General features: G+C 44.5%; 3 protein-coding genes across 5 annotated transcripts in view; 1 reads left to right on the top strand and 2 right to left on the bottom strand.

The window, feature by feature from the left end:
• Window positions 1-12,851, bottom strand: part of SYCP2 (synaptonemal complex protein 2) — an 84,104-nt gene extending 71,253 nt beyond the window's left edge. For both annotated transcript variants that reach the window (XM_058562377.1, XM_058562378.1), the window contains exon 1: window positions 12,335-12,851. The gene's annotated coding sequence lies outside the window, so the exon portion shown is untranslated. The remainder of the gene's footprint in view (window positions 1-12,334) is intronic.
• On the bottom strand, window positions 8,578-12,343 carry PPP1R3D (protein phosphatase 1 regulatory subunit 3D). The gene has a single exon (XM_058562382.1). It carries the CDS (start codon window positions 11,949-11,951, stop codon window positions 11,052-11,054), a length of 900 nt encoding a protein of 299 aa, XP_058418365.1. The 5' UTR covers window positions 11,952-12,343; the 3' UTR covers window positions 8,578-11,051.
• FAM217B (family with sequence similarity 217 member B) lies at window positions 12,400-18,749 on the top strand. 2 transcript variants are annotated; one of them, XM_058562381.1, is made up of 5 exons: window positions 12,400-12,580; window positions 13,558-13,654; window positions 14,186-14,297; window positions 14,401-14,486; window positions 15,936-18,749. In XM_058562381.1, exon 5 carries the CDS (start codon window positions 15,940-15,942, stop codon window positions 17,083-17,085), a length of 1,146 nt encoding a protein of 381 aa, XP_058418364.1. In that variant the 5' UTR covers window positions 12,400-12,580; window positions 13,558-13,654; window positions 14,186-14,297; window positions 14,401-14,486; window positions 15,936-15,939; the 3' UTR covers window positions 17,086-18,749. The 2 variants fall into 2 exon arrangements, with proteins under 2 accessions (XP_058418364.1, XP_058418363.1); XM_058562380.1 differs by lacking the exon at window positions 13,558-13,654.

Here is an 18,749-nt window from a genome sequence, read left to right as displayed (position 1 = left end):
TCATGACTAGTATAATTTAAAAATAATCCGTACTATGAAGACCTTTGTGAAAGAATCACCAGGGAATCCAACATAGAGAGGCAATTAATTAATTAATCCAAGAGGAATATAGGACTGTGTATCCATAAGACAACAAGAAGCATTATTCATAGCCTACTTTCTTGCAGACGTGCTAGTATAGAAACTTAATTGCCAATGAGGACATACATATAAGGCATACAAAAGGGATGAGTAAAAAAAATCTCTTGCATTTCCAAAGATTAACTCTAGGGGAAAAAAAAATCTGATGCCCAGAGAAAGATTTGCTCTATGTGCATAAGGAGCCAAGTCTACAGATGTCTTTGCAGTGTTGTTTGGCAAAATTCAAAAGCACTTAGATGGGAGTTGGGAATGGGAGGGAGGGTGAAGCATGAATAAATAATATGTGGTATATAATTTTGTGAACATAACAGTTAAATAAAATGAACCAGAATTTTAGATATTTGCAGTCAAATCATTTTAAGTCATTAAAAACGTAATGTCAAATGATACAGTATAACGTCATTTACGTGAAAGAAAGAAACTGTGATTCTATCTCTAGGTGTATATAAGTATATACATATTTATGTGTCTGTGTGTAGAGAGAGAGACATTCACTTACACCACTCAGGAAGTTGGAGTGTTTGTCACCTCACTGGGGAGGAGGAGTAGGGAGTTACAAAGAACTGTAATTGGCTATTTCTCAAAGGGAGACTTTAGTTTTATTTGTAATTTATACTTATATACCTTCTAAAAAGTACAGTAAATTCTTGCCAAAATGCAGGTAAGTGGGGTCTAAAACATGGCATCAGTAAAATGTGGGCTTGGGTTATTGTGAGGGAAATGAAATGACCAAGGCCAACCTTTGCAGTTGGCAGCTAGGAGTCCAGCTGCTCCATCCAAATATACCCAGGGCCTAGCTGTGGTTTTTGCCCCATCCGGTTGTGTTTGTGTGTTCTGGTTTAAATATTAAAGGGGTGATTCTAGATCTGTGGCTAGCTGGGAATTCCAGTACACCAGCAATGATTACAGGATCTCTAGATAGTTGGTAGTAATTTCATCATTTTGCCTGACTCAGAGAGATTTGACCCAGAAAATACTGGAAATGCAGGGACCCATTCTTTGTCTCCCCAATTCCCACGAAGGGGTTTGTCTGTTTTCTACTTGGCTTCACTCTTCCTTTCATTAACCTCAGAAGATGGAAGTTTAGCCTGGTCCTGTTTGAGAATGTTACATCATATATATATATATATATATATATATATATATATATATGTATATATAAAAGCTTGATCATAGATATAAAACAGAAAAAAAAAAGGAAAAGTATTAATTCAATATGGAGGTAAGAAATAAGTATTGGAGGTCAGCAACCAACAGGGGTATTAATGAGAAACCATAATAGGAACAATGTAGACTAGAGAACCCTGAGCATCCACCACTGCCGCTATCATAGGCCTGAAAGCTTAGAGGGGTGGCTGTCTTCAGGAGGGAACATTCCTTAGAATATAACGACCAGGTTGAGGATATGATCCAGAATATCACAAAGGAATGAAATGATAAAATATACAGAAGAAAAAGTTGAGATATGAAGGAGAGATGCAGACATTCCAACATCTAGCCAATAAGAATTCCAGAAACTTCCAGAAACTAAAAAAGAGAAGTGAGGTGGCAAGTTGAATAGTAGCCAAAAACTTTCCTAAAATAAAACTTTCCTAAAATATAAATATCCCAAAACTGAAAGAGTCCACTGAATCCCAAAGAAGATAAATAAGAAAAAGTACATCTAGACACATTGTGAGGACATTTCTGAATAAGAATAAAAGAGAAAATCTTAAGTCACCAAAGCAAAAACAAAAACAAATAAAATCATGCAAAAGAATCAACATAATCAATACCCTGTTCTCAGAATTCATTAAATGTAGAAATCCGCTACAAAGGTAGCTTCAAACTTCCTATACATTTGGAAACTAAAATATATATATTTGAATAGTCCGTGGGCTATAAAAAGATGGAAATGACAAAATATTTAAGTGAATAACAAAATGTGTACATATAAAAATCTATAGGACGCAACCAAAGCAATACTTAAAGTGCAATTCATAGACTTGGATAAATTTATTAAAAGGTGAGAAACAGCAGAACTAGCCAAAAGAAACCAACCCACAGGACCTCCGGAAGGTAGAGTTATCAGACAAATGTTTTAAAGTAACTATGAGTACTGAGTACATAAAGATTACAAAACAAGACTGAGAATTTTGGCAGAGAACTGGAAACTGGGGTGGGGGGTAAGGAAGGCCACAGAAAACTTGAAAAAGAACCAAATAATTCCAGAAACAAAAATAGTCAATAATAAAATTGAGAACAAAATGAATGGGCTTTATAGCAGATGAGATACAGACGAAGTGAAAATTAGAGAAACAGGAGCTATATCAGAAGAAAATATCCAGAATGAAGCAAAGAGAAACAAAAATATGCGGGGGGAGGAGATCAGAAGAGAGCAAGAACACAGAGGATAAATTATGAAGCCCTATATATGTGTAACTGGAATCCCAGGAGAGGAGACAGTGAATGAGGCAGAAGCAGCCATATCTAAGCAATGATGACTGAGAATTTCCAAAAACCAATAAAAGACAGCAAACTAGAGATTCAAAAAGCTCTATGAGCTCCAGAAGGAGGAGAAAAAGAAAACCATACCTAGATGCCCCATAGAAAACTGCTGAAAATCAAAGACAAAAATATTAAAAGCTGTCAGAGAGTAAAAGACAGGTTACTTTTTAAAGCAGCATCAATAAGACTGATAGCTGACCAATAGAAACTACAAAAGCCAGAATACTTAGAAAAATATCTTCTTTAAAGTGCTGCAAGAGTGGACTTAAAACTACACATTGGACCAGATGGACCTAACAGACATATACAGAACATTTCATCCAACAATAGCAAACTACACATTCCTCTCAAGCAGACATGGAACACTCTCCAGGATAGATCATAGGTTAGGCCACAAAATAAGTCCTAATGAATTTAAGAAGACTGAAATCATATAAGCATCTTTTCCAACCACAATGGTATGAAAGAAGTCAATTACAAGAAGAAAACCGAAAAATTCACAAGTATGTGGAGACTAAACAACATGTTCCCAAACAACTGACAGATCAAAGGACAAATCAAAAAATATCTTGGGACAAATGAAAATAGAAACAAAAACACATGGCATGCAGCAACAGAAGTTCTAAGAGGGAAGTTTACAGCAATAAATGCCTGCATTAAGAAAAAAGAAAGATCTCAAATAAACAACCTAACTTTACACCTCAAGGAACCAGAAAAAGAAGAAGAAACTAAGCCCCAAGTTAGTAGAAGGAAAAAACTAACAAAGATCAGAGTGAAATAAATGATATAGAGACTAAAAAGACAATAGAAAAGATCAATAAAACTAAGAGCGGGTTTTTTTTAAAAGATAGATAAAACAGACAAACCTTTAGGTAGAGTTACCAAGAGAAAAAGAGAGAGGACTTAAATAAAATCATAAATGAAAGAGGAGACATTACAACTGATATCACAGAAATACAAAGGATCATAAGAGACTACTAAGAATGATTATACGCCAACAAATTGGATAACATAGAAGAAATGGAACCTAGAGGAAACATGCAACCTACCAAGACTGAATGATGAAAAAATAGAAAGTCTACACAGATCAACTACTAGTAAGGAGACTGAATCACTAATCAAAACCCCCCCAGCAAAGAAAAGTCCAGGATCAGATGGTTTCACTGGTGAATTCTATTAGACATTTGAAGAACACTGATCCTTCTTAAACTCTTCCAAAAAGTAGAAGAGGAAGGAACACTTCCAAACTCATTTTACAAGCCAGGATTACCCTGATACCAAAGCCAGACAAGGACACTACCAAAAAAGAAATTACAAAGTGCTGAAAGAAAAAAACTGCACACTGGAATTCCACAGCCAGCAAAAATACTATTCGAAAACAAAGGGAAGAACCATACTATTTGATGTTAAAACATATTACAAAGTCACAATTACTAAAAAAACCAGTATTAATAAAAGGAAATAGACAAATGGATCAATAAAACAAAACAGAACCCAAATGCATACCCTAGCATATATTGGAAGTTCATATATGAGTAAGAAGATGTTGCAGATCAGAGGGGGAAAGGTAAATTAGTTGATACGTGGCATTGGGAAAATCGATTCATCATATGGAAAAAAATAAGATTAGATCTCTATCTCCTACCATTCACAAAAATAAACTCTAGATGAGTTAACTACCTAATATAAATGTTTAAAAACTATTAGAAGGAAATACAGGAGGATATCTCTATGACTTTGCAATACAGAGGGATTTAATACATAAAAGCACAAAGAATAAAAAGATGTGAACTTTTTGTACATTGTCTCTCTCTGTCTTACACACACACACATAATTTTACTAAGGAACACATGAGAATCTATTCACTCAGAATCCAGCACTCAGTACTGATCCAGCAAATCCTATTACTGTGAACACATTCACTCTCATAACTCACACCCTTCAGACCCCGGAGAAACACTTTCCTTGCATATACTTTTGAAAGGAAACTGCAGTTAATTACACTATTCTGTTTATTTTGTATATGTTAGAAATCTCCCACAAAAAAAGAAAAAGTTTAAAGAATTCAAGGGGAGGCCGAAACAATGCAGAGAAGGTTGTAAGTTGTGCTGATACAAACATTTTAGTCTCTGCTTCAGAATGGAGGTAGAATTTGAGCAATCTAAGTGCCCAGGTAGGAGCAATGCCACTAACTGTCAAATCCTTCCTTTAGCAGAGCAAGAATACAGTTGACCCTTGTATAATGAAGAACTGCTTCCTAATAGTGCCAAATGTCTATTTTCTTGTTTCTCTTTGTATTCCAACTTGTGGCTCTGGAAGTACTCTCAATTTAGTGCAGAGTATTTGCAACAGTTGCACATGGTGACTGAGGAACATTCTGTAGTTCTAGGCAACACATATTATTCTTTAATTTGTACATATGTAGATCTAGACATAAACTGCATGAACATGACATGGACTCTTGACAATGGTAGTTAGATGGCAAGCAAATACTAGAATGGTGACTAAGTTCATTTTTATAAAAATATTTAATAAGATCTAATTATTCTAAAATAAATAATTTTAGTTTGTTAAAACAGTTTTTAAGATTAATATTCATTAATAATTTGTATTTTACCTTAATTTCAAGAGAATTTTAACATTTCAGAAAATTTTAAAGGAAAAATACTTTATTTTTTACACTTATTTCATGTTTTGGATGAATATATGCTCGTTAGTATATCTGGAATACAATTACATATTGTTTTAATCATTAAATCACACTATCAATAAAACACAAAATAAGTAAAAGTCTTGATTATAATATATTTACTGATTTTGCTAAAATGAAAAAAACTTTTATGGACTATATACTAATTTATAAATTAAATAGGTTATTTTATTATTTATCCAAAATTCACCAGTCCATCATCAAATATCCACAATAAATGCACTCAGTTATCTTTGATAATCTGCCAACTCTCAGTCATAAAAATAACAGCTTTACACATATTTTTCCATTTTGTTGCAATGAAGATATATTTGTGAAATTGAAGGCTAAACATTTTAATTCACAATTTGAAAACTTGATAAAGTTTAAATACCGAAAATACATTGTAGGGTCTCCGTTTGTACTCTTTCCCTAGGGCCAGCATGTGGTGGGGCAGGCCCGCCTATTACATTATGCTTTTCTGCCCTCACAACAAGACAATTTGAATTTAAATGTATTTTACCAAGTACTCTGGGACATGAAACAGAGCACGAAGACTGACTTACGGCCAGGAGGCACAGAGAACTAACAAGATGGTTTAGTTCCTAGCCTACTTTTGTGCAAGAAGTCAGCCAAGGAAAAGGAAAACTAATTGGCACCTACACGGGCAGATTTTTTAAAGGAAGCCACCCAACGACTCCTCCCTCCCTGCAAGGCTGGATGCAGGCTGGCTTCAAGAGAGCCCAAACTGAGCTCCGTCCATGAAACAAGCCGCACGTTTGCAACTGAAAGGGAAGGCTAAGTCCAGACGGAAACAGAGGCGACACACTCATCCTTCCACCACCGCGAGTGAGCAGGTTCACACGTGCTTATGCAGCCCTCCGCAACAGAACAAGGAACAGGAGAACGACCAGGAGAGCAGCACGCAATGAGGATTCTTCGAGAAGAGTGGGGTTTCGTGTCCGCCAAGCAGGCTTGGAGCCCTGGTCTACCACAGGAAAACGGAGACCCCGGGGAAGAAGACCGTGTGCACGCGGGCGGATAAAACGACTACGGTTCACAAGACACCCAAGGACTTGCTGGACCGGGAGGCGCACCCTTCTTCCCCGCAGCCGAACGGCTGCAGGCAGCAAGGATCAGCGCCAAGACCCTCCGCGCCCTCAGAGCTCTAACCTCTCCTAGCGTCAGCGCCAGCAACGCCGCCTTCCCCCGCCACGGCCAACGTGTTGACACAACTGTCACCGAACGCCTGTAACGGCTCCGCCCCTGAGACTCGGCACGGACCCGCCGCACTCTGCTCGCCGCGCCGGGACCGCGGGCAGCAGGGACACAGGCAGACGACCACACACCGCGGGGGCACACGTGCGGCACCCAGTTCTCCCTACGGCCGCAGGGCGCCGGCGAGGCCGAACGCCACGGCCCCCTCTCGGCGGCGACCGGTGTCCAGCGCTGAGCCGGGAGCGCGGGAGGGGCCGGCGGAGCGGCCGCGTCGGCTCTGAGACCGCGACCGCCGCCCGCGCTCCCGTCGGCCGCCCTGCCGTCCCCGCCCCGGCCGGCGTCTCCTGACCGCCCCCGGCCCCCCCGCCCCTCGCCCGCGATCGGCGCGGGGCCCGCACGGCCCGGCCCGAGTCCGCCCCCTCAGCGCCGCCGCGGCCGCCCGGCTGTTTGCACAACGGTAGACCGCCCGCTCGCCCGCCCGACGCCGCCGCCTCCGTCCGCGCCCCGCCGTCAGAGAAGCCCGCCCGGCGCCGGCTCAACCTGCCCGCTGGAGGCGCCTCTGCGTCGAGCCCCGGGCCGCCCACACCGCCGCGTCCCCCAGCCTCAGCCACCGCCGCCGCGCTTCAGGCGCCCAACGGAAGGCGGGAAGCGCGCGTCCAATCGGCGCCGCGTGCGGTCAGCGCCGCGTCCAATCAGCGCCGCCGGCGGCCAGGCCCCGCCCCTCGCTCCGGTCTCCGGCGCCGGGGCCGCCCGAGGCTCGGGCCTCAGGTAAGCGCGCTGCCGCCCCGCCGCGACCCGACCCCGACCCCGACCCCTGAGCTCGCCAGGGCGGAGGCCCCGCCGCGAAGGCCGGCGTCCCCGCCCTGCCCTCCCCTGCCCCGCCTTCCTGTGGAGCAGCCGAGCCTGAGGGGGCCCGGCCTGCCTGCTCGAAGAACGCGAGCCGGAAGGGCCGGAGGGCGCCGGCGCGCCCAGAGAGACCCCCGTGTTCTCCACAACCACCCGGGAGGGCTGGACGGGGCCGCAGAGACCCGGGACGCGGCCGAACCTGCGAGGACTCGAGGGTCCCACTCTGTTGAGAGAGGCGCCCGCTGCGTGCGGCCACGCCACGCCCCTCTCTAGGCTCGCCACGCCCCTCCCTGGACTCGCCCCGCCCCGGCCCCGCCCACCAAACTGCCACGCCCCGTCACGCCCAACCCTCTACCCAGCCGCCGGGTTTCCTTGAAGCTGGTGCTGCCCCCATCAGACAGGACCCCAGACCTCCGGGGAACAGAAAGATGAGGCCATCTAGGCGTGGCACTGAGCAGAATCATCAACAATGTATTCCCAGGCTTTTTAGAATGTTTCTATTTAAAGTATCAGTTTAAATGGTAAAAGCGATGGATGCTTGTTGTGTAAAATCTGCAAGCAATTCAGAAATGACACAGCAAACAAGCACTTCACAAATTAGAAGTAGCGATTTCTCACCTTGCCACTTTTTAGTAGAGAGAAGAAAAATGTTAGAGCCCTTATTACCATCTCACATGTTCAGAAAGCATAGTGATTATTTATTAAACGTCAGTAAACTACCACATGGTGTTAGATTAAAAACCTTATCAACCATCGTCAGAATTGGGCTTCCAGTCAAATTTAACAAGCACTCATTGGGAGCCTCCTATCACATGGCAAAGCGCACGGTGTAGGTTTGCATGGACTCTGCTGCTTACCAGCTGTGGGACTTCAGGTGAATTACTTAAACCTCTCTGAGCTTCATTCTCTTCAGCTAAGAAAATGGGGATATTATCTACCAGGTAGTGTGATTTTCAGAATGAAATGAAATCAAATACGTACAGCATCTAGCACTGTGGGAAAGCAAGTAAAAGAGGACACAATAAATACTAGTTTCCTTCCCTTGTGTGCAAGGCTCTGTACTTGGGTGAGGGTCACAATCCTCGGGGAGGCAGACACACACTAATTACTCCATACACGGGATCCAATAAGCACTGTAAGAGAAGCAGAATAACTGTCCCATCCCCCACATTCCCCTAGAGCTTTCTTCATATGTAATACTGACCTGGCATAAAAGATCGTATTTCAGTTTCTCAAAGACACACAACCGTGCCACCAAAGCTGAGGTACCATCATACATTTTTTTTTTTTTTGGCAAGGCACTAAAATTCCAGTGTTTTAGGAAAGATAAAACTTACGTGTGAAATGATTTAAACATCAAGATGTTTCTAAAGCCTTGTTTCTGTAACTAGACCACAAGAAAAACACACTCCAGCTAACAATTTGTGCACATATACTTTAATATTCAGGCTTGAGTGAAATCATCTTAAATGACAGACATTACAATATGTTTGGGAAGATAACCCAACAATCGCACAATCCACTACAAAATTTTAACATCTAAGCAATATAATTGTGTTTTAGGGTCTGAAATTTCTCCTTAAGCTGAACTTTTATCAACCAGGCAGGTATATTTAAGTTTTTAAATTTTAAAACGTTGATATTTTTTAAAAGGCACATTGAGGTTCTCTTACTATCAAAGATATAACATTTGCTTTATATTCTATGACCAGAACCTTTCTGGCAAGTGACTTTCACATGGATTCCAGGTTCTCTACACGCCTTTACACAACATACGTTTGGTAGCTCTAACTCGTACACCTGAATACTCTGGACAATTGTCTTGCACTCTGGGCTGGGGCCAAGGGCATAGCAGCCAAGGCCCACACAGGCTTGCTGACCTAACTGGACAGTTAAACAGCAGGAAATGCAACCAGGCTTCTCTCTCTCTTGCATGCCAATGTAGTGCACAGAGCTAATAGCCAAAGGTCGTTCATTGTAATCACATTTTAAATCAAAATTCAGTGTTTTTAGATCTAAAAGTACCAAAGAAAGCCATCTCTCTTCTTGGAATTTTAAAAACACAGAAGTTGCAATTATAACAAATTGTTTAAAAGGCAAAATGCATCCTTGTGGATTGATCTGACAAATGTCAACGAACATTCAAAGACTTAGAGTTAATTCATTGATGACAGCTATCACAAAAGAGATCACACTGGTTTCAATTGTATCATAACTGAACTTCACAAGTTGGAGGCCTTGTCCATCTTGGCTGGGTTTTCAGACCTCAGTGCTAGCACCTGCTGTCAGACAGACTACCATTCAGCACCTAATTCATCAGCACCTTGCTGGGAGTTTTAAGTCATTGTGGAACTCTGCAGGGGACAATGGCCTTGCCTTCTTGGTTGGAGATTTTAAAAAAAAGGAAAGAAAGGCATTTAACATTTTAAAACTGGGAAACAAGTCCAGACAATGTTAGAAACTCTCCTATCCAAAGGCACAAAGAATAAACTTGGCAGGTAGCTGATAAAACCAGGCATATATAAGTACAACTTAAAACAATTAAAGGGTATAAATATCTGTGAATTATTTTTCCTCCAGTGCTCTGGCTGTTGCTGAAAACACCTTCTAGTTCCACTTGGTAACTTGACTTTCAAAGATGACTGCTGGAATCTTCTGATACTCAAGAAGACACAAAAAGAGTCACCTTAATCATCAAAAGGTAATTGCAAAGGGCATTGTTGCCTGAAATTCTATAGAGTTGCCTGAAAATTGAAGTAACTTAAGGCAGAATTTCTGAAAATGGTCAGGTAGTTTCAAACCTAAACAGAATGGCCTGATAATGTGCAGATACATAATTAGCAAACATGTACAAGAGAAACAGATGAAGCAAGAAGAGAGACTGCAGAGAAGGGGCTGATTTGCTAGTTTAAACTTTTAAAGCTTTTTCCTCTTTCTCAGCTGTTGATGTAGGAGACTCGCAGCCTAACCAGGGCAGCCTGAACTCTCAAGAATGGTTGTGTGATGACTGATGAGGCATACATTTCTTGCCTATTAATAGTTTCCCACTGTTAGAAGTCTACAGACATTGGCAAGCTAACATGGTCTCAGGTTTTCCTTGTCCCAGGGCAGGAACGCCTCAAGGGATCATGATGGGGGTCATACCATATATTCTGTTTACAGTGGACACAAACACAAGACTGACTTTTTTAAAGCTTATTAAGTGCAGAATGTTCCTGAGAAGGCCTCTCCTAAGGATTAAAGGTCCCAGCATCACAATGATAATAAATAACTACGTTTACAGAGACCCAATCAGGACACATGCAAAAACCACAGGCCTTCCTAGCAGGAGGATGCAGGCCTTTCCAAAACACCCCTGCCTGGGCCCTCTCCAGAGGGGCCAACACTCCCACTCATCTACGCACCCAGCACCCTCCCCCAGCACGTTAAACAACTCGGCCTTCTGGCCACCTGAGGCTACTTTTTAGATCAAGTGACACAGACGTTTCAAGTAGAAGACAGGATGGGCCACTGCCAGGGGACCTTGCAGCGGGAAATGAGGTCAGAGCCGTAGGGGTGGGGTGGAGTGGGGCGCGGGGAAGAGCAGCCACCCAGATGTGAGAGCCCAGCTAGGAAGTGCGTGCAGGTGCAGCTGAGGAGTAGAGGCGCCAGGTTCCCTCCGAAGAAGCCTCAGATGAAGTGGATCCAGCTCTCTTCGCACTCGCCACGTGGCATGTGCAGCGCGTGGCTGCGGCACGTGAGGCTGTAGTCGCGGCCGTCGTTGTTGTCCCAGTACTCGGTGCCGGCCACTCGGTAGCGCAGCGCGAAGTGCACGCGGGAGCCGAGCTCCAGCAGGAAGGGCGGCACTGGGAAGCCAAAGGCGAACACGTCCTCGGTACCCTCGGTGCCCGCCGGCCCGCGCCACCGCGCCACCGCCTCGTGTGTGCTGCGCCAGTCCGAGAAGGTGTAGCGCACCGCCACGTGCTTCTCGAAGGCCACGTTGCGCACGCGCACGGTACCGCTGATGCCCAGGTCCGAGCAGGTGACGCGCTCCAGGCACACAAGCTGCCGCCCCAGGCGCTCCCCGAAGTCTGCGGCCTCCACAGGCGGCAGGAAGTCGGGCACGAGGCACTGCAGGTTGAACTCCAGGTCCTGGCTGCTGCAGCACAGGTCCGAGTTGATGGCGAGCCGCGATAGCACGTGCAGCGGCACGGACGGGTCGTCGCCCGCGTTGAACACCTTGACCTGCGTCAGCTCCAGGCCCAGCGCGTCGGCGAAGCGCACGCGGTGCGGCCGGCTGCAGCCCGGCCCGCACGCAGCGCCCGGCGCGCCCGCGGCCTTCTGGCGGCGCTCGAGCGAGCTGGGCAGCGAGCGCGCCCGCCGCAGGATGATGGGCCGCAGGCGGGGCTCGCAGCCGGACGGCGCCGCCCGCGGCGGGGGCGCGCGGCCCGGGCTCCCGGGGGGCCGGCCGGGCCGCGGCTCCGGGGCTGCACCGCCGTCCAGGTCCGAGAGGCAGCTGAGGCTCCGCGGGGCGGGCCTCCGGGACCCCGGGGCGCCGGGTAGGCCCGCTGAGCCCGGGCCTCTGGACATGGCCCAGGCGGCCGTCGGGCAATGGGGAGGTGGAACCGAGGGGCAGCCTTCGGACCACGCGTCCGCTACCTCGGTGTCCCCGGCAGTGCTCAGAAGCCCCCGACTCTCCGCCGGAACTGCAGCCTGCCGGGAAACTTTTGGGCCCGCTGCGCCCTCCCCTAGTCTGCCACCTCGTCCTCCAGTCCTCGCCCTAGTCTTCTGCTTCTTGCAGCGTAAAAAGAGCTTGTTTCCAAAAAGATGAGTGCTTTCCCCAGTGGAAGCTTTTCGGGGCCACCCCGGGAGCGCAGGGCGGCGCCTCCTTTTTCCTTCCTTGGATGTTCTTAGGGGAAGGCTGCGTTCCTGGCGCGGCCCCTCCCACCTTCCCGGTCCGGGGCGTTACTTACATGGCTGCAACTTCTCTGGGCGCAACTTCCCGGCGAGCCGCCGCCCCGCCCCTCGTGACGCCGCCCGCGCGCGGGCTCCCGCCGGCCCGAGCGCAGCCGGGGAGCCCGGCCGAGCTGCGCGCCGCCGCCGCCGCGCCGCCTCCTCGCGCGCCCCTGCCGCAGCGCGCCGCAGGCCGGCCCCCCCGCCCCGGCGCCGGGAAGGAAGGCCGGCGGCCTCGTCACGTGTCCTCGACGATCGCGAAACAGGTCTGATCAATTTCTGTCTGCGTCTGCCTGGCCCGTGCGCCTATCGATCATAGCTCTGTGTCTGCACAAACGGAGGACGCGGAAAATGCATGCTGCCGCTCCTTGGATTTCTGGGTTAATGGGGGCCGGGGGAGGGTGCAAAAACTGGCCTTTCCAGGAGCTGGTCCCCAGGCTAATTTTAGGCATCTAGGCTAGCCAGCTCTTTGGACACACATGCACTGCAGCCTGGACCCTCGGCCAGACCGAGGGAGCCTCGCTGGGTAGCAGAGAAGCGTCTTCGCCACACATTACCCACAATGCTTTGCCGCCCCGGACCGCCTGCCAATTCCCGGAGGGTGGGGAGGGGGCGGTGCTGCTTCTGTCTGTCTCTGGGCGCCAGGCCAGAGAGAAAAATGTGGGAACGAGAGTTAAGACCCTGTGATGAATTATACAGCTGCCCTTAATAAGCCTCTGGCGCTTGGGAAGCTTTTTTTGTAGCCAGAATCTCAGACTTTTAGCTTTTTTCCGGTGCAAGCCTGAACCATCAGGAAAACGGGAGCTGCTTCTCTGCATCCTTAGGAGCCTCCAGGCGTTCTTCTCTCGTTTCACTAACTTTGCGGAGGAAGCGCCGCAGCCTGCGGTGTAAAGCTTGCCAGGTGAAATGTAGTGAAAAAGGGGGAAGTGCACTTTGTAGAAAGCAGTTTGGGGCCAGGCATTCTAGAGGGTTCTTTTTTACTGTCCAGAGGGACGAAGCAGAAAGAAAACCAAACTAATGAAAGAGGGCTGGTAAAGTAAAGAACATATTCTACATCTAAAATGAATCCAGCCTGCTGATTATGGTGTAATTTATTAATTGTGAGAGCCCATATGGGATTTTTATTACTATCATATGTAAACTGGCTAAAAAGTCATACATGCTCATTGTGAAAAATAATACAGCAAAGTTTCAGGAAGAAAATAAGAATCTTCTATAATCCCGCCTCTTTTCCATTTTACAGAGGCAGGGGATATTCCAGAAGAAAAAAGTATGCACTTTCAAATCCGGGCACTTTTAGTAGGCCACTGAAAATAAGAGGGGAATAGCAGCGGTCTGTGGTATGAGTCAACAGTTTCACAAAGAGATAACATGATATGTATTAATATATTGGTAATCTTCTAATGGTTTGATGTGGTAGTGAAGGCAGGAGAACTGAAAGGGAGCTTCCCCAACAGAGTTTACACCCTGTGAGAGCAGGGACATGTGCACCGTCCCTGCCATTTTCTAGGCACTCCTGCGATTACTGTGAATGAATGAAAGAATGAATGAATGGACATGGGAGCTTTGGAGTAATGCCTGACAGTAATTAGCCTCACAAATTTCCTCAACGTGTTATTTCCCAGGAGGGTGTGTGTGTGTGTAAGCAGAGAGAGAGAGAGAGGGAGGGAGGGAGGGAATCCATTCGCAGCATTTACACTAGTGTGATCTTGTATCCACTGTGAAAAACAATCAGGCCAAAAAGATTAAACTGTAAACACTAGGCAATATCCCCCACCAATGTTTCCATACTATGCAAATATAACCAGCCCAGTGCTGGTGATGGGACCATTCGCAATCAGTCCTTACGGGCAGTGTTCTGTTGCTTTTAGTTCCGGTGGTGAGGAGTCCTTTCCAAATATAAGAGGAATAAAGAAGTCACTTCCCCAGCTGTCATCATCCTCCAACAGATTGAGCAAGAATATTTCAAGCACTACAGAAAAGGTGATGTAAATTCTGAAGGAAAATGTTACTTCGATTTGTTCTGTTTTTTTTTTGTTTCCTGTGTGTGTATTCATGGTATTTATTACTGCATGTCTGTTTTTAGACAGTCCATCAAACACTAGATGATGATCACCCATGTGATTTTTTCAAGAAAGGGAATAGGGTGAATGAATCTCATCAGAAAAGCAGGTAAATAGTTTTCGTATTATTGCTTTATCTTGTAAAATTATATTATCTCACTTCTCCAGATTGAATATGTGTGGTTGGAAAAAAAATATGACTGTGGGTAAGAAATATACACTTATATTTTTTATCTAGCAGAAATGAGTGGGCAAAGTGGTTTTAAACCACTTTGACTAGTTGGTAAATATTACAGCAGTCATAATTCTGGCACTCTTAATAGAATCTACAATTTTGGGTAAGCTTATTAATCATCTTTCCATGTTAGTTTCCTTTTCTATAAAAAGGATACTAATAATAACTTTTATGGATTCACACTGACAGCTAGAGGTAAGCAAAAGTTTTAAGTGTTATTATGAGTTCTAAATAATAGCAGTTCCTTCATCCATTTCTTCATTCATTTCTTCAACCTTTATAGAGCACACATTATGCTATTGGCAATGATTTAACATTCTCCATATTTATTAATTAAGAGATAACACATTTTCAAATAATTGCTTAGTGTGGTGGAAACCACTGGACAAATGAACCTCTGAGGTTTCCAGAAAGCATGTTTACCACCCATTTCTTTTACTCCACCTGACTTATGTGACTGAGAAGTATTATTAATCTTAGTAAAATGCTATGTTCCTGATAAATAAATTGAAAAGAAAATATTTTCGACTGTGATATGAGATCCTGCCTCAGGATAAATTACCCCGGAGAGAATCAGTTGCTATGCTAGTGATGAGCAGAGTCTTCATTATTCCCATTTAGCTGCCATTCATGAGATAGCATTAACTCTATTTTTTCATTCATATTATGTTAGAAGGCACCATATGATTTTATTTCTATCCTTTTAAACACAGTGTTTCCTATTTGAAAACGCTTTAATAAGCTTTTGATTTGAGGTACAGGTTGTATACGCTACACTTTTTCATATTAAGATTTTAGTTGGCTCAGAATCATCACCAATCAGTGATTAAGTTCTATAAAACTTGCGTTTTACATCTTATTTACATTTAATTTAATATAGGCATATGAAAGGTGTGGATTTTACTCATTAATGTTATTAAACACTGCTCATCATTAACAGAACAGATTGAGAATTCCATGACAGATTTTTTCCAAACTAATGTTTTTCAGAGTACACACAATTGGTCTAAAATTATAATATAACCAGTTTAAGAAATGTTAATGTTTTTCTTAAATGCTTATATTTGCTATAAAATAGATTCCAGGCATTTACTTTTGGCACCTGCATTATATAATGTTTCTTTAATAGAGTGTTACGTGGAAAATTGTTCTGTCACTTGTTCTACGAGAACTGCTTGTTGTGTAAGGAGTTGAGAGGCCGTACGTTTTCTAATGCCTAGTAATAGCTGAAATGTACAACTGGAGGATTCTTTTTGTTTGTTTTAATCATAGCGAGCCAGTGTTTGTCATATATACTAAGAATTGCAGTTTCATTTCTCACAGCAATATGAATGCTGGCCCATCTCGGAATAAAGTACAACGTTCAAAGAATGCTTCTGGAAAAAGGCAGAGTGAACCCCAAGTCCCCCATGTTTCTTCCCAGCTGAAGGGCAGCCTCGTCGGTGTCTCCCAACTCACTGAGGATAAACATAAAGAAAGCATTTCCCCCAAAGGAAAGCCAGAAAGGAGTCCACTCAGTTCCAGATGTCAGGGGGCCTCCGGGAACAAGCTGTTTCTCGACTTTAAGTCACTGAAAATTATTAAAGAAGATGCTGATGAGGACAGTGCCAGTGATCTCTCTGATTCGGAAAGAATTCCCATTCCTCCTTCGCCCCTCACACCTCCAGATCTTAATCTTCGAGCTGAGGAAATTGATCCAGTTTACTTTGATCTGCACCCAGGTCAGGGTCAGGCAAAGCCTGAATACCACTATCCTGATTTCCTCCCATCCCCTTTTAACTCCTGGGACCTGCGGGACATGGCTGTGCTTCTGAACACGGAGTATAGAACCGGAGCCGTGCCACACACCGGAGGGCTTCTGGGGAAGTATGTCGATAGACTTATTCAGCTCGAGTGGCTGCAGATCCAGACTGTACAGAGCGAAAAAGGAAAGGGGGCCAAAGCAAGGCCCCCCACTGCCCCTGGGACGTCAGGGGCTCTGAAAAGCCCCGGGAGAAGCAAGCTCGTTGCTAGTGCTCTGTCGAAGGCTCACCAGGAAGGGGGTCCACAGTCAGGCCCTTCACGAAGGAAAGACTTGCACCGTGAAGAAGTCCATCCATCAAATTACACATTGGAGACTTCCCCCAAGCCCCTGGAGGTGCTGAGTAGTAGCAGATTATGTTCTCAGGAGCAAACCTTTGACATGAGGACAGAGGAGAAGAAAAAGAAATCAAATAAGAGTTCCAAGCTGCAGCACTGGGGTTTGTCCTGTGCTGACAGCAGCCCCAAGATTGACAGCAGTGGCAACACCCGAGTGCCCACACAGTCAGTGATGATTCTGGGCTCCGTGGACTCCTACAAGGCCTCCAGAACACAAGCACATGCAAATCTTAAGAAAAAGGGAAAAGCAAATAACTGTGGTCATGCCACTATATCCAGTGAGAGAAAACTCAAAACAAATGGAGTAAAGCAAAACACACATAAATTCAAATAATAACTGAAATGATGAATTGCAGAGGCCTGCGGATACCTAAATGTTAGAGCTCTTGCAAAAGTGACAGTTTTGTGAATTTTAAGAAACTTTATGATTACTGACATTTAAGTGGTTGATTGGTTCTTTAGTCCACCCCTACCCCACCCCAGCCTCGCTAGGGTTATTTTCAAAGAAAAGTGTCTTCCTTTGTATTGACAGCCTTAAGCAAATGAGAGCCCTTTAGAAGAAAATTAACAAAGGTCTATGCCATATAAAGAAATAAAATGCAAACTCTCCAGGGGAGGAGTGAACTAAACTTCTGCAACAGCAGCCAGCCCATGTAGGATGGAGCTCCCCATTTTCGCTGCACGTAAGTATATAAAATAGTGCGTACTGTTATAAATGGTGTAGAATCCCAGACGTTTGAAACAGGACTCTCAGTGTCCTCCTCATAAGTGATTCAAGCGGAAGTTTCGTCCTCAAGTTACAGAGCATCTATCTGGAGCAAAGTCATTTATCACTAAGCTGCTTGCTCTTTTAAGACAATGGAATCTAGTGTTTCCATACATTTTCCCTAACATGGGTTCAAAAAAGAAAGAATTTTAAATTTAGAGGTGGTGGTGAAGTCCACTTTGGGGGTTCTCTAAACTGAGGTTAAAATAGCGTGCAGGCTTTGTCCAGGCGGAAGGCAGTGGGTTTCAGCATGATTGTTACTGTTGGCTGGGAGGTCAGAGTGAAATATTTGGCCCCCTAGAGTTTCTGGCGTGTGTGGCTTCTCTGAAAAAGTGCCACAGGAAAAACCATCTTTTAGAGTTTGTAAAGGAGGGCCTGTAATCAGATGGATGCACACGGAACCACTTTGAATTTAGTAGTTACGACATTACTGATTTGGGACCTGGATCCTGCTGTCTGTAGTCCAAATAGTGTTGTGTTTTAATTCGCAAGAGCAGGATTTTATAATCTTGCTGGAGGTTAGGGGAAGAGGACACATTTCAAGTTGGAGCGGGGAGTGGAATATAAATAAAGTTACTGAATATCTCCTGAACGTCCTCATCTGGTCCTATGGCTTCCTGGCTCTCCTAAATGCTTATTTAACTGCAGTTAAGTAACATCTACTTGTTCCCATAGTTGTGCTGTGTGATTTCTGTGGATATTAATGTGAATATCTTTAAAACTTTTGGTTGACTACCTCTTGATATGCAGTATGTTTTAATGACTATAGCTGATTTTATCCCTTTAAATGATTATTGTATTTGTTTTTTTACATACATGTTTCTATTTTTTCACCTTTGGGGCAAATGAAAAACTTGGCACTTTTCATCTGAAAATATATAATAGCTTGCAGATTTTTCACACAACAGTCAATATTGTCCAAGGCATTTTGTAAGTTAACGGCATAAGGACAAGATGCATTTATAATTGAAATAATGGGCAAAAGTTAAATATTAAAGTCCCATCTTAAAATGTGATTTTAATCATATTAAACAACATATAAAATTTTTTATGGGAGTCTTTTTCTTCCAAGACTTTATTTCTAGATTTTTGCAGATTCCCTCTTACATTCTTTCTCTCTCACACCACCCTACTGGAGAAGGCATGCTCTTACACTAGGATTTTAAACCTTTTATAGGAACAAAAGATGTACGTCTAGTAGGTATTACTTCCGTAGTTCTCAATATACTATA

This window comes from Diceros bicornis, chromosome 19 (assembly GCF_020826845.1).
Source record: "Diceros bicornis minor isolate mBicDic1 chromosome 19, mDicBic1.mat.cur, whole genome shotgun sequence".
Taxonomy (NCBI): Eukaryota; Metazoa; Chordata; class Mammalia; order Perissodactyla; family Rhinocerotidae; genus Diceros; species Diceros bicornis.
The sequence above is the reverse complement of the archived record's forward strand: the minus strand, read 5'-3'. Positions and strand labels throughout refer to the sequence as shown.

What these genes read in the sequence shown, in the direction of transcription:
- FAM217B (XM_058562380.1), top strand. Translation starts at nt 15,940, where the DNA reads ATGAATGCTGGCCCATCTCGGAATAAAGTACAACGTTCAAAGAATGCT.
- PPP1R3D (XM_058562382.1), bottom strand. Translation starts at nt 11,951, where the DNA reads ATGTCCAGAGGCCCGGGCTCAGCGGGCCTACCCGGCGCCCCGGGGTCC.